This window comes from Cupressus sempervirens, chromosome 4 (assembly GCF_028749045.1).
Source record: "Cupressus sempervirens isolate cs-2001-9-10 chromosome 4, ASM2874904v1, whole genome shotgun sequence".
Taxonomy (NCBI): domain Eukaryota; kingdom Viridiplantae; phylum Streptophyta; class Pinopsida; order Cupressales; family Cupressaceae; genus Cupressus; species Cupressus sempervirens.
Window position 1 is genome coordinate 434,189,527 of NC_143121.1, and position 24,248 is coordinate 434,213,774.

Below are 24,248 nucleotides of genomic sequence, written 5' to 3' on the forward strand. Positions count from 1 at the left end.
ATGGGGAAAATTCGCAAATGCCAAATCAGGAAATGATCTTTGCATTTCAGGACTTGGTCTTTCACAATTCCTTCAATGTTGATTCTTCACAAGATGGAGGTCGAACAATGCTTCCACTATTGGGTGCTTCTACATCAATTAACCCACTAGGTTCATCCCACCATTTTCTGGTTGTAATGTCCCCTTCTAGAGTAGAATTTTACATTAATAAAAATTTAAATATAAGATTAAATAATTAAATAATTAGATATATATTATTATTATTATAAATATAGTGATCTAATTAAATAAATAAAAATTATTATTACAGTAAAAGAATATTATAATATTAAATAAATAATAATATAAAATATAAAAGAAAAATTAATTATTTCATAATCAAATAAGGCTAAATCATTTCTTATATTAGTCACTACATAGAATAGATAATGCCTAAATCAATTGATTTAATAAAAGACAAGAGTCCCAACAACTTTAAGGTCGTGATCATTGGTCCAACGGGCATGCCCTTCAGCATAGGCAACCTTTCTCTACTCCGGCAAGAAGGATATAAATGAAGAAGATACATAGACACAAGGGATAAGAAGGAAGAGACATAAAGTTTGGTATCCTATGAGCGAACAATGAATGCACCAACTTTGTAAATAGTAGACAAGGCATTGAAGAGGAAAGAAATATATTGGAAGGCTTCATCGAACAACAGAGACAAAACACAGAACAAACAATTTCCTATATCCAACACCAACATATACATTGGGACATAGCATGCGGCCCTAGACATTGAAGCTCAAAAGAAAAGATGGAAGACACAGAATTACTGACATAGACAATCATCATCTTACAATAGAACAGAGAACAAACATTCCCACACACGTATATATATACATCAAGGAATAGCAGGTTGGTGTGCATGATCAAACAGAAATATATTGGCAAGCATCATTCGAAAAAAGAAACACCACGGCAGAGATATAAACAAGATCGCACCCTACAAATAGCATGGCTAGAAAGCAAAGACAATTATTATAGGAAGTGAGATCACAAATAGAACAAAAGCAAATGCCATTTCCTCCACAAAAGCTGATGGGAACAATTAGGAAGCATCGAACAATCATCATTGAGTAGAAGAAATATATCATCAACTAAATCTAACGTAAAAATGGGTTCAATATCATCGAAGGCGTGGGTGAATATTAAGAGGAAGACAAAGAAAACAAACGTTGGAAATAACTAGAGTGACATTAGACACATACCAGACACCAGCGATAAGAGGGAGACACAGATTATATATAGAGGAATTTTAGTTAGTCGAGTATTATTACCAATAACCGATAATCATTCAAGCAAAGATTAAAAGAGAAATAAGAAAAAATTCAAACCGAATATATTAAGTACAAAATAAAACATCACGCTGAAGTAAATAAGAAAAACCATTAACCACGCAAAGCAACCAACAAAGTCCTATATTGATAGAGGAAAGGAGAGACCATATACAGGAAGAAAAGATATAAATATCTCCGAGGCAATCATGATCACACAACACACGTGATGGGTAAGGGAAGATGTCGGAAGAATATAAAGAGTTATCAGCAACTGCAAAACGAAAGGAGAAGGATTGAATAAATGAAATCCTAGATTGAACTGACTAAAATAGTGAGGAAATAAGAAGGGCAATTGATACCATAGATCATATCTATCCCTTGGATCGTTGACAGATGTAATTCTTATCTCATCTTATTGGAGATCAGTGGATACACTCACAGATGAAAAAGTCGGTGATTACTCGGCGAGTTTTAAACACTCGCCAAGTAGTTTAACCTGGTGAGTAAATCCCCCAAAAACTCACCAAAAAAAAAACTCGGCAGCAAGGTAAAAACTCGCCAATTACTCGGCGATTTTTACTAAAAAACTCGCGGTTCAAGAAACCCACACCCGATGATGGCTAAATAGGGCAAAAATCATTGTTTTTTGCATTGTTTGTTGCATTCGTGTGGAGGGAAGAAGGTTTTAGCTAATTGCAAGTGATTCAAGGAATATTTGAGTGGATTTTAGAGGATTCTAACCGGATTTAGAAGAGAAATTTCTTTCCAGGTATGTTCATCTTATCATAGTTTGAAATTTTTTTATAGTTTTAAGTAAAGTTTCTATTGTTTTTGTTGTTGTTTGTAAATGATTTCAAATCATTTAAAATCATTTTAACTCTATGCTTGAACTTTGAATCATTTGAAACCCTAGTTGTTCTAAACTTCTAGCTTCTAAATTGTAACTTTGTTTATTCATTTTTCTATAAATTTATGTGTAGGGCAGCGGTCAAGCATTAAGAAAACATGACAAACCCACAAGAAGAGTGGCCACAAACACCATGCCCATCCGGATATATAAGCACTCGGCCTAAAAATGCAAGAGATAAGGCATGGCGGTATGCCTATGAAGCTCCAAATGATGTCAGGAAAGTGATATGCATTCCATGTGAGAGAATTATTTCACGAGGCATAAACTACCTCAAATACCACCTTGCAATCATAAAGAAACATGATTCAAATCCTTGTCTCAAGGTAACTGATGAAGAAAAAAGATTCATCAATGCCCTACTTGCAACTACTGAAGAGAAAAAATTGAATAGGGAGAGGGCGAAATTAGCTATGAGGGCAGCCATAGTTGAATCTGAAGGAGCTCCTTTTGATATGCAAGAAGAAGATGCACTTGAGAACATACCAAGATCTCTTCGTGGCCCACGGATCCGCAAACAAAATATCTCTTTTACTAGTTCCACTTCTTCTACATCTCCTATTTCTTCATCACCATCCATATCAAGGATAGGGGGTTATTTTGTGCCCAGGAACACACCTGGAGCATAGCCATCATTAGAGGGCACTGCATGGTTCAAGGAGGTGCATGAGCAAACTGATATTGCAGCATCTGATTTTTGGTTTTTCAACAATATCTCAATGAATGCCGCTAATAGTCCCTATTGGGTCAATATGGTGAATGCAATTTCAATATCGGGCAAAGGGTACAAGCCGCCTAATCGCAAGGATATGAGTGGAAGGTTAGTATTTTACTATTTAGTAATTGTAAATAATTGTGATTCACTTTAGTTAATTGTTATATTTTAAATCTTAATTGTTATAACTTATTTCCTTTTTTTTACTAACACTTTATTTAATATTACACCTAAATTTTGTAAGTTGCTTGACAAAGCGGTTGGTAGGGCAACAGTATTGATAGAAGACCAAAAGAAAGAGTGGAAGAAGTATGGTTGCCCCATTTTACTTGATGGGTGGACAGACGAAAGAAGTAGAATCATTATTAATTTCTTGGTTGCTTGCAAAGATGATGTGGTGTTTTGAAAATCTATTGACGCCTCCAACAAAGTGAAAAATGCAGCCACATTGGCTTTAATGTTGGAGAATGTTGTCATGGAGGTGGGAATAGAGAATGTGGTGCAAATAATCACAGATAATGCAACAGCATGTGGCAGCAGGTAAATTTATTTTTTTATGTTCGAATCAATATGAATCATGAATGTAATGCCATGGTATTATTCAATTTAGATTTAATGTAATTTGTAAATACTAAATATGGAAAGTTTGTAACTAATTATTGATTTTTTGCTAATCTTTTAGGTAGAATCCTCCAAGAGAGGCATCCCACACTTTTTCGGTCACCTTGTGCAGCACATGTCCTTGACCTTCTTTTGGAGGACATAGGAAAACTTGATTGGGTGAGTCCAGTTGTGGAAGATGCTAGGCGAGTCACCAAATATATCTATACTCACCCATGGGTTCTCAATTTGATGAGAAAGCCCACTAAAGGCAAAGATTTGATGAGACCTACTATGACAAGGTTTGCAACAGTCTTCTTGATGTTGCAAAGTATTCTTGACCACATATTGGCTTTGAAACAAATGTTTGTGTGTTGATTGGGTTGCTTCATCTTACTCAAAGAAGCCCGAAGGAGAGGCTGTGGCACGGATAGTCTTTGATGATAGTTTTTTTGCAAAGGCTAAGGAGATTATGGAGGTAACTTCAAGAATCAAAACATTATATTTTTAGTTTATTCAAGTTTCATTATTAATTCATAACTTACTATGTTATTAACTAATTTGTATTTTTCAAATTTCAAATGTAGATGTCTCTGCCCCTGGTTCTAGTCTTGCGCATATGTGATGGGCAGCAATCCCTAATGGGAGGTCTTTATGAGGCCATGGATAGGGCGAAAGAGGTTGTTAGAAGTTACTATTATGGGGACAGTCTCAGATTTGACCCCATTTGGGAAATAATTGATAGGAGGTGGAACAATATGCTCCACCAACCCATTCATGCAGCAAGATACTTCCTCAGCCCCAAATTCAAGTACTAAGATTGTCCTTGAAGTTGGGATTTTACTAAGACTTTATTTTACTTTACTTTTTAAGGTTGTGTAGTAAGACTTGATATCATTATCTATTTGTTTTAGGGCTGATGATTCCTACTCAGATCCTAATGGAGAGGTCATGGAAGGTCTCTCTAAATGCATTGAAAGAATGATATCCAGTGAAGCGGAGAAAGACCTTATTGTAACCGAACAACAAATCTATGTGGAATCGAGGGGTCCTTTGTTCTCTTCTATGCTAGCAAAGAGAGCAAGATCTACTCAAGCACTAGGTAAAGCGTCAAACTTTAAAACTTTTGCTAATTGATAAGTTGTGCTTCTAATTATCTTTTTTTATTGCTTTATAACTTTTTATATTTTGTTTTGCAGATTCTTGGTGGGCAAGTTGGGGTGGTAATACCCCCAATTCAAAAAAATTTGCTCTCAGAGTCCTATCCCAACCTTGTAGCTCATCCCATTGTGAGTGCAATTGGAGCTTATTTGAGTCCATCCACACAAAGAAAAGAAACATAATGACTCAAAAACGGTTTAATGACCTTGTTTATGTGCACTATAATCTCAGGTTGCACATAAAAAAGGCACAGATCTCAGAACTACCTGGTCCACTTGATCTAGATGAGATAGATCCTTATTCTGATTGGACAGCACAGGAGCCAAGTCCATTGTTTACACCAGATGAGATTGCTAATTTGGAGAGGCAGGTCATGGAGGGGGATGCTGAAACTGATTTTCAGTTCACAATGGACAACATTGAGGATGAGGACGAGGAGGATGATGATTCAGGCTCAAAGGATGAGGCATTACCATTAGGAGGAGATGCATCCTCTTCCAGGACACCGAGCCAATCGAGCAAGGGGGCACAGCCACAGAGTTCACAATCACGCAACTCACGCCCTATCCCAGTGCAGGGCACTTCTTCTAGGACTAGACCCCTCGCTTTCCTGCTAGTGCAAGTGGAAAGAGGAAGATGTGATTGTATTGATGTATTTAGACTTTTAGTATTTACTTCTAGTTTGACAGATTGAAACTATTTACTATTTTGATCATTCTGCATGAGAATGCAATTTTGTATGCACTATGCATTTATATACATCTAAACTATGCTTGTTTCTTTTGTATTGTCTTTAATTAACTTATTAGATGCATCTTCTCATTAAATTTTGCAAAATAAATGTATTTTTAATTAAATTTCAGTGGTTTTTTAGGTTCCCGAGTTTCCTGAGTTTTTTTTTTTAAATCGCTGAGTTTTTCCCGATTAAACTTTTGGGGGGCTTGGCGAGTTTTCCAACTATGGATACACTAACCATTGGATACTCTAAAAATAGATCAAAGATTGTCAACAAAAAGATTAAAGAGATTCTAATAAAGCAAAAGACATTCAGAACTATAAAATTGGATATATGACTACAAAACCGATTAGTATAAGATCAATTACAAATGGAGGAGTAAAATAAATGATCATAACTGGTGGCAGAAATCAGAATTAAAAGCTAACAACAATGATACTATAATTGGAAGAGTTAGTGCCAAATCATACACAATTGAGAGTTGTTCAGATTTATGCACACCAGTGATGTAAGGATCGATGACAAGGAAGATCAAAAGCCAAGAAAGATAAGATATAAACTCAATTAATGATAGAGATATAAACCACGTGATAAAGACATACAAGTGAATAACTAAAAGAACTTTTTCCAAAAAGAAGAGAGGAACCTTGTATAAAGAATAATTGCAGAAATAAGAGACCAAGGCCATCTTGGTAGAGGGCATTCTTTGAGAATATCGAGTTTCTCATTAAGAGAACTCAAAGAATAGAGGGCATTCTAAATGAATGTCAAGATTTCCAAATGGGAATCTAGGGAGAGATTCATTAAGAATCTCTAGAGACAATATATATTGTAGTGGTCAAACATATGAATATGTCAGAGATAAGAGGCTTGGTAGAGGTGGGATCTCTACCAAGTAATGTTTTCAAGAGATCCCAAAGAGGCCTAAGTAAGATGCTCTTTTAATGATAATCATCTAATCGAGATATAGTTCTCATCAGAGGGTTAGGTGGTTTGAGAAAGATCTCTTTCGAGGCATAGATGGGGTAGTCTGGGAAGAGTTTTAGATTAATATTTACTATTTCAATACTTCCAATATGTTTTAAATGCAATTTTTTGATATTGGACTAACCATTTGTTGCAGGGTCTAGAATTCGAACCTAACCCGTAAAAAGGGAACATCACATTGGCCCATTCAATTTGTTTATGACATAGGCTTCGATCTTTACTTGCTCCCCTCCCTATTTCCACCTCCTAAACTCATATTTTAAATTTTTAGGCCTTTTGGAGTTTTCCCACCAATGTTTCATACTCTAGCCTGGCAAAAATGTCCCCCCACGTCTAGTCTTCATTTGATCTCATATTAACCTTTCATGCTTCCGAATTCATTTTCCCTTTTCATTTTAATTGTCCCCAATAGTTAACCTTGGGAAATTTTTGGATCAAATCCATGTAAAAATAAAGGTTCCTTTACTCCTAATTGGACAGCAACCAAAATCACTTTATCCTTCTAATTTAAAGTCGTCTTCTTTCTACTCTTCTATTGTTTGGTGACGAAAATTTGAACTACAAGATTTTGATCTCCTAGCTTTCCTAGGAGTCTAACATCTTCAAAACTGCATACTTTTGGATTGGATTCACTTGACTGCTTTCTCAAACTTGACCTTCAATCTTCCAAATTTCTGCACTCACAATTCATAAGCTCCACAGGAAGAGGGTCGATGCATCAGTCACCAAACCTACAACGTGCAAGCTAGAGGGATCAAGATGAGGTTCATCCGGTCCAAACTATTGTATTTATCTTATTCACATCACATTATGGAGTTTGTATGATGATGCATCATTACTACTACAATTAAACTAGACTAATGTTTTACTCAGTTTCCTTACCAGATGCACAGCTCCTTTAAATAAGTTGATTGTGTTTCAATGCTCTGTTTTCATTGATCTTATATTAAGAGAAAAAACATTCTTTGTCATCCATCTTGTTTCGTTCCTTCACAATTAAAGTCACCGAAATGTGAAATTGGTGACAAGATTGTCCATTCTTTTCCTTTTGGCTCTCAGGTTCCTTCCTTTTCATGTAACAAGAAGGGACATCAAGAATAAAATATGGTGAAGAATTTGCAAATTCGTCCAGAATCAAAATGTTACATAAGTAATATAAGGAAATAAGATAAGAACAAAAGTACTTCTCTAATCAATTATATAATGGTAAGGAAATCAATTCCAAATTATGTAACCCAATATTATCATTAGCTATGAAGCTAGCAAGCTTTGAACTTGAGCGGATTTGATTAAACCAACTGACCTCAAGATGCACTCAGCCAAGTGGCAAATGAACCACTTTTCTAGCTAGGAAAATCAGCTGCAGGTTGCTAATAAAACTTTTGTTGGGAAAGAAGGAAATTCTTGTCTCTAACAACAACAAATGCAATCACTGGCAGAAATCCCAGGAGGACATGCTTTTTATGATGAGAATGATCATCATAATATCCAAACACAAACTGCTCCTAATATTCAAGCTAGAAGAAATTACCACTTCATTGATATATATGCACCACCAAATGAATCTGAGAATCATGTTGATTAAAAAACGCTCATGGCAGGATTCAAGTGCATTTAATTCTAATGATATTCAAGAGTAAACCCCCATTAAAAACTGCAAGCATATTATAAGTCAATAATGATTTAGAATTACAAAATTGATATTACATAAAATTCCACTTTCAATTCAAATAAAAGATATAATTGATATAAGAAACATATACTTACGTTCCACCTACACCTCCTATTGTCTCCGAACTGATTGGATGGAATGGAAGCTCACAAATTGCAACCTAGCACAGAAAATGACCCATAGATATTTAATTCCTGATATAATAAAAAGTATGATAACAATGCCATTTTTCTCTGTAACTTCATCTACAACAGAATCAATGCTATAATAGACAATTTGCTCAGGAAACAATATCAAGAATGTTAATATCTCCGCAATTCATGCAATAAGTGCTATAAGAAGTTGCTAGAATAAATAAAAATTCAATCATATAGGCTTAAGAAGTTCAAACAGAAATCCTGCAGATTTCCATGGAGGGTATGCTATTTAGGATAATATAATAAATAAAGCTAAAATTAAACAAAATGATATCTGGAGCCAAAAGTATACGAAATAGACTAGAAAGAAAAATGCAGATGCCTGAATTAAAGTATTTTTAAGAGAAATATAGCCTCTGGTTGATGATCTGGCATTGACCTAAAACTCTTTACTTCAAGTCCACTTCGGTCAGATTTTATTTTCGTTATAATAAACTTGTCAAACAGGTTGTTCAACTACAGCTAATTTAATCGCACCATAATTCCCTAAGGATCCATCCCAAGGAGGCAATGTAAAACTGCTTCTTGTAGGAATCAATGACAACAAAGAAATTGAAAATCTCCCGAATTGATCCCCTTTCACGGGAAGTGGTTAACATTCATTAATTACCTATAATTCTCCTTAGCAAGCCATACTTGACAAGAAGACAACTCCACCAACCCATGTTGAAAGATCTTGTGGGACTTGCATTGGTCCCTCAACCCATGATGAAATTACCAACCTCAAATACATTTTTGTGCACAATATTCATGCATAAATATATGGAAATCCACTAGCCCAGGGAACTAGGATGGACCTACTTCCAATTTTCAAGTAATTCTTGTGCAAATAAAAGCACAAAAGTATGTGGAATTCTGCCAATTTGATAGAAAAAGGAGCGTGACACTAGCATGGATTTTCTTCCAACATCTCCCACATGGATAGGCAAACGAGCACAAAAAATATATAACAAAGCAATACACCAAATGACCTAAATATCCCAAAACACATCACTCGATCCCAATCTTACACGTAAGGGCTCAAGAGGTGATGCTTAATCATCAAGTAACTTGGTTAATGAGCAACGCAATATCCGTTGATGTAATAAACATAAGAAAGAACTATAAGATCAATAGTTGTCAACTGTAATGTCCTATGGTCCTTAAGGTTTCCAAGATAGGAATAGCATGGGATTGGCTGTTTTGAGGGCCATGTTTTGAGGGATGGCAAGGGACAGCTATGACAAAATAGGAACAATTTCAAATCTTCATAGGACAACCATTATCAAGCATTCATCATAGACATTATAGAACCCTAGTGAGCATGGGTTAATTACATATATAAGAAATAAATTAAATATAAGGAAATTTCAAATGTTCACATGATAAACATTATCAAGAATTCATCATTAGACATTGTAGGACCTTAGTGAGCATGGGTTAGTTTGTGTGTGTGTGTGTGTGTGTGTGTATTGCATGAGTTAATAAAGACACATTTGACAAAAAACACTTGTTATTTTTAAAAGTTCACTAGAAAATCGCTCTACAACTCGTACAGTCGTAGAACACGTTAGCTGCCTCCATATTCGTACTTGTTGCGTTGGCCTTTGATGAGCACACTTTGTGGGGCCTTTTTTTTGTGTCCTCCTTTGGTTTTCTTTTTGCTTGGTCCTTTATTTTATTTTTGTGGGCATTTAGGGTTTCATTCTCTTTTTATCCGTGCCATTATTTCTCTGTGTGTGAAATTGCCTCCCTGGTTCACCTGTGTGAAAGATAATGGATGGCACTGATATAATTAAGAGGAGGGGAGTTGGAGATGATAATGCTCATATTATTAAGACGAGAAGAGTTAGAGATGGTAATGATGACAAGATGGGTCCAGCAGATAATAAGAGACTCGACCTTTTGAATTCTATTAAAAATAAACCTACATACAAAGCTATTGTTGCAAAAGATTTGTCAGCAACTTTCCCTCCCATGGTGTGCTTTAACAGAGAATTATTCCTCAAACTGAGGGCGGGAAGTCGAACAGTTAAGTCTTCTCCCCATGCTTTGAACACCCTCTCCCTCTCGCCAAATGAAGCTACGGTAAGAGCTATTCGTTTAGAGCAATTGAGGCTTAGAAATATTGCAGTTTTTTGTTTGTTTGGATAAAGAACCCCTTCCTTCTTCCAATTTTTTTGATGAATGGATCATTAATGTATGCAGTAAGAAACTGGGCATTTATGTTAACTTTTGCAGAATGATTCAAAAGGAATTATTTGTTATTTTTCGTAAAATCACATAACAAGCAAGAAATAATCTTAAGGAAGAGATTCTGGAATGTGGGCAAATCATTATTAGGGTTTTTCCATGGTCTTCAAAAGGAGATTTTGATGAACTAATTGCTAAGTTTTTCCGGACATGGGTTGAGATAAAGAATCTACCTGCTGAATTTTGGCCATTTATTCATCAAATTCTTAAGGCTATCAGCTTTGTTTCACAAGTTGAAGACTAAAATTACTCTTCCTCATCTTAATGCTAGGGTCTTAACAGCTCTCAACCCACAGGAAAGTTTTCGGGATGTTATTTCTTTTAACATAGAAAATGAAACTTACTCTTGGGATATCAGTCTATTGGGCGACTCGGGAGCCTATTTTAACTGCAAGAAGAATGGCCATGCTAGGGAAGATTGTTCGGCCTTGGTTAAACCATAGAAAGCTAATTTTGTTGTTTCTTCGAGTTCTATCAAAGATGGTGTTAATAGTTACAGTTCTATTCCCTCTAATGAGGTCGAGGTGACTATACCTGTTGAAAAATATTATGGTAGGGGAGTTCACCGATAATACATCTGCCCGTGACCTCCCCTGTAGTGGTGACATTGTTACATTAGCTAACCCTCTCTTTGATAATGATTTTGATGTTTTGCCTGCTAACTGTGATACCTCAGATGGCTCTAAGGTTCTTCCCTCTACCCAACCCAGTCTTAAGTCTATTGTGTGCATTAAGGGCAATAGTGAGGTAGTGGTTAAGGGCAAAACCCCATCTAAGCTTAATGCTCAACAATTAGCTTTAGCAACCATTGTTGAGAGGGTTGAGGCTAGTAAGGTTGCTAAGCAACCTATGTTTGAGAAGAACACTCACTCAGATGATAACATGCCTTCCATGATGGAAATCTCCCCAAATAAAAGAGGTCCTTTCAATAAATTTGTCAATAAGCATGTTTAGAAGAGAGGGAAAGTCGTTGAGAGCCAGGATCTGTCTAATAGTGATGGGCATAAGAACAAGCAAACTGATATTCCTGATTGTTTTAATAGGCTTTATCACAATGGTAAACCACCCCCTAAATAATTTTAATGATCAATATCCACAGTTGGAATATTAGGGGGCTGGAAATGATATATACAAAAAATATTGTTAGAAGATGGTGTAATGAACTGAAACACAAAGGCTTTATTTGCTTGCAAGAAATTAAAGTTGTTTCGTTTCAAGCTCACACAGTCCTTAAATTTCTTTGGGATCGGGTGATTAGTTTTCATTCTAACCATAATAGGGGTAAGGGGGGAGTTGCTATTCTTCTCGGACCTGAATGGGCTGGCTCAATCATTGATAGGGGTGTCTCTCCACGACAAAGAGCAATTTGGATTGATTCTAATAAAGATGGTTGTAATTTTGGTATTTGTAATATATGTGAGGCCAATGATTGCAAAGATAGAATGAGATTATGGCATTGGACCATTTCAACTTTGCCTAATGCTCTTTGGATTTTTGTTGGGGACTTATAATATGATGAGTATAGTGAAGAAAATCAGGAGGATTAAACTTTAAGTGGAAGGGTTATGACCTTTTCTTTTGGAACAGATTCAAAAGAAAATTTAATATTCTTGATCCTATGGAGAAGTGGAAGAAAGAATTTCCTGATATTTGGTTTACCTGGTGTAAAAATCAAAAGGGTTCACAGAGACTGTATTGCAGACTTGACAGATTTTTTATGCTGATACTTCATATTTTTCAATCTTTTGCTGAAGTTGGTCATTCCACTATTGTCGTCTCCACTACTTCCATCTCAGACCATTCCCTCTCTGCTTGACTTGACAGATTTTATGCTGATAATTCATATTTTTCATTCTTTGCTGGTGTTGGTCTTTCCCTTATTGTGGTCTCCCGTGCTTCCATCTCCAATCATTCCCCTATCTCTGCTTTTATTGAGTTTGAGAAGGATGCTCCCTTAGAAAAGGCTCTCCTAGAAGCTCTTTCAAACTAGATGATCCCCTATCTCTGCTTTTATTGAGTTTGAGAAGGATGCTCCCTTACAAAAGGCTCTCCTAAAAGCTCTTTCAAACTAGATTTAGCTCTTTTACAAGATCATGGTACTATTAATGCTATAAAGATGGTTTCCTATCTCTCAAAAATGTACAATAATTATATCAGGCCAAGAAATGATGGGATAATTTAATTAAATCTTCGAAAAATATTTTTCAAATCACTAGTAAAAAGAAGAGTATGAATCTGAATGTAGAGGAATTTGTGGCCCAGCTTAAACTTAATCACATTGAAAAAGAGTTCAAAGTAAAGATGAGGATCAAAGTAATCTTTACTGGCTAATATTTGCCAATTGGCTAATTTTAGAATTTTTGGCTAATAATTTAACATTTAAGGCAACCTAAATTGCCACATTTTTATAAAATTTAGTTCTAAAATATTTAAAATCGCTCAATAATTTATTTTATTGAAAAAAATAAGCTCAGAGTTACGCCACAATATTCAATGCTTGATTATATTAGATTCACCTAAATTTATATATTTTTGGAGAAATTGTAATTAATTCACCAATAATTATCATAATTATTAGTTACTTTAAGGATATATCATCAATATTTAGTTTTCACTATTGATTTAAAATATAATGTAATGATCCTCATAATAATCCATGAGGTAAAAAATGTTCAATTTGATTTGAAATATTCCATGGTGATTAATAAACTTCCTCTTATTATTGAGATTCGCAAATATTTTCTATATAAAAATTATGATTCCAAAATAATCACCAATATAAATAATATTCAAAATAAAAAAATTTAGAGATTCGCAATAGAAATAATTTCATTTTTCAAAATAATGAAAGATTCACCAATAATTATCTTTTTTTGGAGGGGGGTTTCTTAAAGTTTACCCTATTGAGGATATTCAACTGGAAACTGAGCTTATCAAGGCTAAGAATTTTCTTAGAATGGCGCAAAACTATAAAATTCAAGTGAAGAAAGTTGAGCTAAGATGAATTGGCTTCATGAGGGTGATAAAGGTTCAAAAAACTTCTTTAAACTTATCAGAGCTAAAAATGAAAGTGAACTTATAGAATCTATCTAAATTGAGGATGGACACTCTTTTGAACCGGAGATAGTCAAGAATGCTTTCTATGATTATTGTTTTCAACAATTTTCTTCTGAACAAGGAGCTGAGAATCAAGAGGCCTTTAATAAATGCCTAAAGTTGATTCCTAAGAAATTGTCCAGTGATGATATTGTTAGGCTAAAAGAAACACGTCTCTCTAGAGGAAATCAATGATGCCATTAACTCATTGGCTAATGATTAGTCCCCTTGTTTGGATGGCTTCCCTGCTGAAGTCTATAAGCATAGCATTGATTGGATTCGTGAGCAACTATTGGCCTTATATGAAGATGCTTATGATCAAGGTTCATTGGGATCTAAGATTAATATGGTAGTAATCAAACTTATACCAAAATCAGGAGATAAGACTTTGGTGAAAAATTGGAGACCCATAACTCTCTTAAACATTTCTTATTGATTATTGCAGAAAACTTGGCAAGAAGGATAGCAGATTTGTTAGACAAGTTTACCTTTGTTACTCAGACGGTTTATTAAGGGTAGGTATATCTTGGAGATTCTTATTACTAGTTGGGAAGCCATGCACTACACTAAGGCAGATGGGCAGGATGTTCCTATGGTGCTTCTGGACTTTGCGAAAGCTTATTACAGAATTGAATGGCCCTTCATCATTAGTATGCTAAGAGCTTTTGACTTTCCTGATTATTTTGCAACTGGATCCAAATCCTTTTTAAAGACTCTTCAACTGTTATTGATACTAATGGTAATCTAATTGAGCCCATCCCCTTACAGAGGTATATTAGACAAGGCTGCCCCATTGCTCCAGCTCTGTTTGTTATTGTTGCTGATGCCTTATTTTATATTCTTACATCCTCTGTTCTAGGTCCCCCCCTCAAAGGTCTTGGTCTTCCCAATGTTGGTGAGCTCATTAATGCCCATTTTGCTGATGCTACCTCTTTGTTCTTAAAATTCTCAGAACCTAATTTTGTTAATGCTCTAGAAAGACTTATAGATTTTCTGATTTGCCTCTGGTGCTTAAATTGCCCCTCATAAATCCTCAATGCTTGGGTGGTCTGAGGTGGCTACGGATTGGCTCCCTTCCCATGGGTGGACTGGCCCTAAAACCATTTTAAGATATTTAGGCATCCGATTTGCTATTGACCCTTCTACCAAGGACATCTGGTTATGGTTGTTTGATAAGATTCAGAAGAAATATGTCAAATGGAAAACACCCCATCTATCTCTTGTTGGTAGATTCAAGATGGTTCAAAAAGTTCTTGATTCTCATCACATCTTCTTTGCTCCAGCTTGGCTATTTGCTAACTATCAAATGAATAAAATTGAAAAATAATTGACAGATCTTTTGTGATCTGATGGGGTTGGCAACAAGAAGAGACATTGTGTTAATTGAAACTGGTGGTGCAGACCTAGGCATCTTGGTGGTTTGGGGTTAAAAGAGATCAAAGCTCATGGTATAGCTCTCGCATCTATATGAATTTTGAAAGCAGTTGATGGTCACAAACCTTGGAAGGTGCTAATTTGAAACAATATCGAGAAGTCCACCACTACCAAAGGAGAGCAATGGAGGATATCCCATTCTGTGATATTTTGTTGGGAGACTTTAAGATTAAGGTTTTGGGATCTAATGTTTTTGCCGCATTATGGAAAGCATGGTCTCATGCAAGAAGACTCCTTTCAGACAGAGTTGCTATAGGGTCTTCCCCCTCTTATGCAGTGATCAATAAATCTATTTGGTGAGGTTTATGCTTAAATGAGAAACGCTTTGCATTGACTCAGAGTTACTCTGCTAAGAACTGGAACAACATTGGTATTTCTTTGATCAGAGACTTGTTTATTGACAACCAGTTGGGGTCTTGGAAGGAGGTTAGGGACAAATTTGGTATCCCTTATTCGCGAAAAAAGACTTATACATTGATATCATAGGCAGTTGGTAATTCTAACTTGACTAAAATGCTTGATTAAGTCAATTACACGAAGCAGTTAAAATGGGTTGATGGATCTAAGTTTAATGAAGTATCCACCAAACAGATTTATAATATGTTAATGTCAGAATCATCTGTCTTTCAAAGGGTGATCAAGGGTTGGGGATTGAAGTACCCCTTTTCTGGATGGACTTTCTTTTTGAGTTTTTTTGGCAGTCTTATTTGTGATTGAACCCAAGAAGTTGTGTTTTAAATGGCTTCTCCTGCTTAAGAAAATAGTTGTGGCTCCAGCCTAAGTCACTGGAAACATCAAATTTCATCCATGAGTTTCGAATTTCAGCAAATATTTACCCTTCCCAAACTTCATCCAAATTTTATGATATTTAATATAAAACTGATATTTAATAGAATATTATTTTATTTTAAAATGATATTGAGTTATTTAATTAAATTATTTAGCAATGTTAAACTATTCTGACAGTTTTGTGGATATATTACTAATATTTAAAAATACATAAATATGTAGAACTTGAATTTAATGTCAAATTTTTTTTCCAATTTTTTACCATTGTCGAATTTCATTCAAATTTTATGATCAACGAACTCGAGATCACATTTGCACCTTGTGACTTAGGGTCCAGTTTGAGTCTTTAGTCTGGGACATATTCAATGTGGGTTTTGCTCAGAGCCTAAATCTTTTGAACATGTGTTTTTTAATTGTGAATTTTCTCACAAAGTCTCATCTATATTTTTGGGATCACCTATTGTATGGAATAGTCAGCTTGGGTTATCTTATAGTGAAATTCTAGCTGGTTATGTGAATATATTTCGTCTTCGACATAATAAGTTTTGAGCTGCTTTGACATGTGAAGTTCTTTGGTTTTTGTGGAAAGAAAGGAATTATGAGGTGTTTCAAAAGAAGGCTAAAAGACTTACTGAGTTTAGGCTTAAACTCACTCATTTTTCTATCATGTCACAGGTTTCCTTATTTTATTGGAGATTCCAAAGAACCAGTTTATGATGCTTGTCCTGGAAGATTTTGTACTTATATACAAAGATGATATTAGAGTTCTCCAATATCTATATCAATACAAATCCTTGGTGGACACTGTTGAGCTGAATCAATTAGAATTAATGATGAAAGATTTCACCATTACAAATGACAGTAGAAGAACATCTGTTTGCTTGAATAATGAGTCTACCGCTGGTAATTCAAGTGATGCAGCCAATGCACCAACAGACTATGAAGTTGCAGGCTGGGATGATCAATTACATTCTGCTGATATGCTTAAGGCCCTCAATGCTAATGATGGTTGCAGCACTTGAGCCTGATTATGTTAACCTGTCAAAGAAATTTTGTTGGCTTTCTTAATATTGCCATTAGTTCTTGCTCAATGAGTACTTGCATATATCCTGAAAGTAAGCTTATGTCAGTTTTAAGGTGATAATATCCTGTTCCCCGATTTTGTAATTGTGTATATCAGGGGGACAAGTATTTTATTAGACTGGTTATGAAGGTCTCTGTAATAGGATATCTATCTGCTGCCAGTTTTGTTGATTCGTACAATTCAAACTCATTGTGATGTAATTACCTGTTCATACTATTATAATATCAAAAGGCGCATTTGACTAGAGTGCATATTCAGGTAAGGAATTTTTTTTTGAAGTTCTCCTGAAGCCTTCACGACTAAAAATTCTGTTGTCAAATTCATTAAGAAAGAGAAACAACTAAGTAGAAAAAATAACTAGTTATGTTGCAGTTTGACCTTATAGCTAGGATGGTAATAGATATGATTGGTCTATGAGTTGTCCATACAGGGCACAATTGATACCTTTTGTACGTTATGAAAGTGGAAATCCTATCATCACAAAAAGTCGCTTGACTCTGATTACCCTTAAATACTGATTAGGTTATCCACTGAGTAAACCAAGATACTCAATAGGCAGATATCTGTAACTGCAGATATGTATTTCACAATTTTGTGATTATGATCAATGATTGGTCTATTACTTGATTAGGCTTGTAGGGCTTTAGGGGCAATTTCCCCAATGAGGTTGAAGGGAAATGCCTTTTGATTCTGATTACCCTTGCATACTGATTAGGTTGTCCACTGAGTAAAACAAGATAATCCTTGACTGAGAATTTAACATCAATAGGCAGATATCTGTAACCGTGGATATGTATTTTGCAATTTTGTGATTATGATCAATGATTGATCTATTACTTGGTTAGGCTTGTAGGGCTTTGGGGGCAATTTCCCCAATGAGGTTGAAGGGAAATGCCTCTTGTGGGGATTAGATAAAAACCTACAAAACCAGACCCGTTAATGGGTATATGAAGGTTGATCTTCATAGAGGAATAGGAAGGAAGTCAAATGGAGTGCCCTAGAGAAAGGATGGATAAAGGTTAATTTCGATGGGGCGGCTTAGGGCAATCCAGGCCCAGTAGGGGCGACGTTAGTAATGAGTGACTCAAATGGAAATATTTTGGCCACAAAAAAAATAGAAATCGTTGGGGGTGGACACCAACAATGAATCATAAGTTCAAGCTGATCAAATGGGGGCGCAATTGGCGCAAAGATTGTTAGTCAAAAGTCTTCATTTGGAGCAATTCTCAAATTATTGTAAACATCATTGCGACTAGTAAGATGCACATATGAAAATTGCACAAGGTGGTAGATATTATAAGGACAAAATTGAGACAAAAAGTTTCAAAATTAGGCACATCTATTGAGAAGGAAACACGTCAGCTTACACATTGTCCAAGTCGACAATTGATGTGACAATGACATAGCAAGAGGAAGAGCGATGACATCATGGCACCCATGGAAAAAGTTTTGATGTTACCGGATGAGCTAGATGATAAATTCACTAGTAGTGAAGGAAAGTTTGCGCAGTTAATTCAGTCGAAAGGTAGCACAAGTAAATTACTTTCGTTTGCTTTGCACATTTCCTTGTGTGAGCATTAATTGCAAGGAATGTATGCTTTATTACTTCAAGCTTTTGTGGCTTTCAATCACATTTGTTTGGCTGCAAAACGATGAAGAGTGGAGAATAGAGAAAGATGTAGGAAACTATGGAGGTGAACTTTGCATCTGGCACCACAAAATAGTAGATGGCCTTCAAAGAGCCAGTAATAGAGGAATGCTTGAGGAATGTATTCACATCCATGTATCCATTTTTCATCAACATAATTTGGTAACTCTTTGGTTTCGCGTATGCAATCTCAAAATTCAAATGGAGGACTAGTGCCAACATCGCCTCCCTTTTCTTTGCCTAGAGATTGCATTTTGGCCCCAAGGAAGAATGAAACACGGCTTAGAAAGAGGTAAGAAAGAAGAGTGTCGTGTCGAGCTGGAGGAAATTCTAGATTATGTGATAGGGAGAGGGTTTGTGGCTACTCGGGGGGGGGGGGGGGCTGGTTAGGCTTCCCTTCCTACCACCCCATGTCTTTCCTTTCCTCATTCAACAAGGTTTCGAGGATTTCTTGGCAAGAAAAAATGATGTCACAAGGGCTCGGGCCCTCCTTGTGAATTGTGTTCATGACTAGGATTTGGAGTTGGCGTTTGGACTTCCCAGGAAACAAATTAATCCGGACTTATTCCGTTTGCAACAAAAGTGTGTATGGGAATATATCGAAATCTTGCAGAGGGAGTGACAACGAATAAAGCGAGCCAGAGGTCATAGTGGTGGCAGCGTGAAGGAATATGGTGGTTCGCACGGTAGTAGTGGTTCGGAAAGGGTTTTAAGGTTTGGCCGAGCTCCGTAGAGGAGTTGTGGTCGTGGTCGCGAGCGTGGAATGCTACTGAAGATGATGCCCATTCAGAGCTGGTCGAAGCATCTGAAAATTCCAATGTGCAAATGGTTATGCGAGGTGGCTTCTTTGAAATCGATGAGTCCTCAAGTGCTGGTGGTGTGGTTACAACAAGGGGTTCATTGCCCTCCCTTCAAACATTACAACTAAAATTTAGTTAAGTTTAATGAATGGTCAAAAGGCATCAAATGAAGAGTTGTGACAACCTCAAGCATGACATATAAAAGGGGGAAGAGTGCATTCGAAAAAAGATATGAAGAAAAAAGAAAGACGAATCATAGGAATGATCAAGGAAGGATCAATAGAAAGGAATGGGAAGAAAATAAGGAAGTGATTGCTTGAAGGGCAGATATTATGAAGCATGGTACTCCTTCAAAAGGATGTCATTTTGAAAGGTCGTGACTCTTACAAAGGATAGTTATGAGGAAGATCTACAAGAGAAATCAATATGGAAAATATTTATTATTCTCAAAGTTATCTATGGAGGGCGATTATTAAAGTCGTATGGTGGTGACCCTTTCACCAATGAAGCATAAAGAAGAACTCACTTGAAGCATTCAAGGATCACACATCAATAAGCACTTGTTAATACATCATATAATCGCCCATTAAATCATCATTCACCAATATATCAAAACAAAAAATCAAAGGAAATCATTCTGAAATATCCCAAAATCCAATAATGCAGCAGTACGAGAGAAAATCCAATATATGTGACAACTTGAAAGGGAATAATTTTAGAGTCTTATCATCCTCCAAGCATGCTAGACCAAGCCCACATTTGTCTATTACAGAATTTAAATCTACACAGTGATATGCAAAGTTTGAACCATCAACACCCTATTGATCACATGAATACAATCACAATTGAAGGGAGCAAGAACCTTCACCTGGAATGTGTTTGTTGATGACATTGTTGTCTATACGAGTCCCCTTGTTTTGCTCTCCAATACACGTGCTTGCTGTTGGTTCCAATTCTGGATTCCACTGCTACACTCACATCTAATATACTAGTATAATCAGAGATGAGTAGGATGTATCCACAGCTTCCCCTATTTTCCTTGCGGCACAAACAACACCACCCCCAAATAGGTGCAGACGTGCGAATACAGACAGAGTGTCTAGGATCCCACCGTAAACTATTACTGCAGAGCCGGGTCTTCCCACGTTAACGGTTAGATGACAGACCTGGCTATCTCCAACCTGTTTGGATGTGATCCTAGTTTAAACTGCCTCCCAAACTCCCACACTATAGTCTGCAACTGCTGTTCCCCTTACTCAGACCTATGTCTGTGATCTGCCTGTGCCCGATTACTGTCACCTGCTTCTCCCTCTTTCTCCTATAACGTTGATCACTGATCCCACTTTTCCCACCTTAGCTAATACAACTAATCCTCAACAATATTTCACTGCTAAATGCTGGAGAAGGAACTAAAACAAACAATACTCTGTAATTTCTGTACCTGAAGTTGAGTGCATACTAGCAGGAGTTACTGGGGCTACGTCCAGCGTCTCCACTATCTCAAGGGGTTTCGTCCTTGAGTTTTAACCAGTCACATTTAAGCAACCCGTTTATATTTTATTAGTACTATATCTCATGGTGCAAATCACAATGTAGCTCCTTACTTTTATAACCTCGATGTGAGGGAAGATGCACATAACTAAGCAATGTGGGATAAAAGCCAATTTCGTCTTTTAGTCACTTAAGTTACTTTTGTTATGAAGTGACTTTAAATGATAAAGTAACTTTATAAGATTAACATGACCTAACTTTAGGAAGTTCCCACTTAAATATATCCCCAACGAAACCAAATAGACTCCTGTGACTGGCTGGCATCCTCAAAATAAATGTCGTTAGCCTATCTAGGTGGAAAGATAGACCAACAAGGCGCCATAAGGTCTAGCAAGGAGAAGAGGACATTACACATTTAATAATCAATTGGAAATGACGAAATCAAGCAATCAAACCAAGTATCAATTCAAACAATCTAATATCAATCATTCAAGCATCCACCATTCAAACATAAACTATTTAAGCATCAACTATTTTATGATCAAATCAGCATCGACTATTTTATGATCAAATCATTCAAATATCACTCATCAAAGCATCAAGCCATTCATGCAGCATTTAAGCATCCACTACCGATTCTTCAAGAAATATGAATTAATTATAAAGAGAAACCATGAAATGATTGATACTATCAAAAACACCTTGAGAAATCATATTTCAATGTAATGAAGTGTCCTACAAACAGGAAGAATGGCCCCCTTTCCAAGTCCACAGGAGGTGAGGGGATGGCACCCCTCTCAAGCTCTTACTAAGTATGTCACTCAGAGATGGAATGGACAGCCAACCTTTTCTGATCATGAGCCAAAAGTTGGAATAGATGGCCCACCCTTTGTGCTCTTGGGTTTGATCAAGAAGTGTGTCAGTGGGCTGGAAGTTATGATAATGAACCCCCTTACATATGCCGAAAAATATTGAGGATGACCCATCTTAAAATTCCCATGTGCAAAATTCACAATATGATTTGCTATGAGGAAGATTCTAATATGTAGTGATCCTAATATTAAAGATGCGATGATTTATTTCTCTAGATCTTATTGATCTTCAACTAGATAGTCCAAGGAGAGTTATTGTATATAATCAAGATGAGCTCTGACATTCGAAATATTCTTAGAAATTTACGTTGAACATTATAATGAAATGTCTTCAATGTTGATAAAATTATATTTTAAAATATATTGCAATTTTCATTCTAAGATGGAATCGTTGTTTTTGGGCAAAATTTGAGAATATCCAAAAAAGGAAATTACAATGACAATGACTTCGACAATGAAGATGGAGTGGTCTACAACCATAAATAAGTATTTTGCACTTTTTGTGATCATGATTAATAATTGGTGTATTACTTCGTTAGGCTCAGAAGAATTTGGGGGCAATACCAGTAGCGGAGTGGGGGTTTAATGGTACATTCAAAACCACATAATCATTAATGGTACACAACATTTTCAAAATTCTTTCAAATACTAGATGGTCATGTCATAAACCAAACATGCATTGAAAGGTTATGAGATTTCTTTTTAGAGTAACTAAATTGTTCCTTGGTAAGTGAGGAAAGGAGACAGGATGTTAATCCCCTAGCATACCCACTGTACCCTAGAAATATTTTGATGTCTTGACAACATTTTCAAAATTTTGTAAAACACGGGATGGAGTAGGGGCATTTCTTACTCGTTCCTACATCCCCTATAGGCAACATGTTCATTTTGAGTAAAGGTGATCACTATGAAGCATTGACAATATATTCTAATATATCACGAGCTATACATTGCAATTTACAAAATTTACAAAAACTCAATGAGTAGCATAAAAGCATAAGATAAACATACGTCAAAATTCAGATATCACAAAAAAGTTCAAGCATATCAACTAACTCATCCACTAGACATAACAAACAAGTTGGTTCTAAATATGTACCAAATTGAGAGAACACATATCATGCAAGCTTGGTATAAGGTCCAACCATTTATGACCTTATTCAAAATCTTTCTTCTGAATCTTGTGATATTGGGTAGCTTTAGACTTGGCATGTTGCCACTTTAACCCCCAATTTTTAGTCCCATTTTCATCTTAGTTGATAGTAAGATCTTGGTTGAATAATTCTACAAAGCATGGTTCCTTGTGTGATAGTGTTAAATCGTATCAATTAGGTTAATGACTTTTCCTTGGGTATATATGTGATACTCATGAGTATTGTATTTGTTTTTTTTTCTATTCTTCTGTGAAAAGGTTAATCCTCTATTATGTTGAATTAAGATTCAATCAATGATGCAACCTACATTAGTTGACTCTTAATTTTGGTAAGGATTAAGGTATATTGGTGTCCTTTTCAACCAATTGAATAAATGAATACATTTGATATATATAATGTCATCAGGGGATGAATTAAAATTAATGGCATTACCTTGGAGACAACTTTAGTTGTGTTTGGTTGCAATGTGTTTCTTATTATGTTTTACAATGTTTTTAGGTCGTACTTGATAACTAATTGATCAATGTGTGCATACAATAGATGGCTTGACCATTTATGTTGAAGCTAACATCAAATTGTATTGATAATATATTTGTGAGTTCTCATAATGGTCAACTATCGTGGTTTAAGGGCTACACATAACCATTCTAACTCTTTTAGATATGTAAATGAGATTCTAATTATAATTTTAAAAATTAATTCGAACTCATTTAAGTAAGGAGAGGTAAGATTAATTCATATTTTAAACTTGAGAATAATGATGATGGATTTATTAAGATGTAACATAATAGCAAAGTTTGAAAACTCAAACTCAGCACTGACTTGGCAACCCAAATTAGTACTCAAATTCGAGACTCGATTAAAAACTTGGTAGGACTCAACAAGGAAGAAAGTCATAGTTTTACAAACAAACAAAAGGAAATTAATCTTTGATTTCATATGCAGGTCTTCTTCAAACCCTACTTCACAATGCAAACTTGTTTTGGACACTCAAGGGCTAAATGAAACAAAAAAAAAACCTTAAAAAATATTATAAAGTAATTGGTAAAAAAAATACTTGTTTGTTATTAACAAAGATCATTAGGTCAATATATACAAAAGAATAAACGATGCTTTTGTTGTCACAAAAGTTTGCACCCTTATCTAAAGTTTTTACCTAAAAACAACCTTGTGAAACATGGAAACAACCTCCAAGCTGTGGGACTTGAACTATGAGGCTGAGTCTCCGGAGAAGGTCGGCTTCCTTTGCTATCAGGATGTACCTACACTACACTTGGAGAGGAAAAGGGAGAAGGAATGCATAAAAGAAAGCTACCTAATCTATTCTATGGAGGTGATGCACCAGTAAATA

At 35.8% G+C, this 24,248-nt stretch overlaps 1 protein-coding gene across 2 annotated transcripts in view; it reads right to left on the bottom strand.

Moving 5' to 3' along the window:
• The window catches only part of LOC149561875 (glutathione-disulfide reductase), a 200,890-nt gene that overhangs the window by 142,472 nt on the left and 34,170 nt on the right, over positions 1–24,248 (bottom strand). For both annotated transcript variants that reach the window (XM_089825405.1, XM_089825404.1), the window contains exon 3: positions 8,196–8,260. In XM_089825405.1, the coding sequence (XP_089681531.1) occupies positions 8,196–8,260 (65 nt within the window). The remainder of the gene's footprint in view (positions 1–8,195; positions 8,261–24,248) is intronic.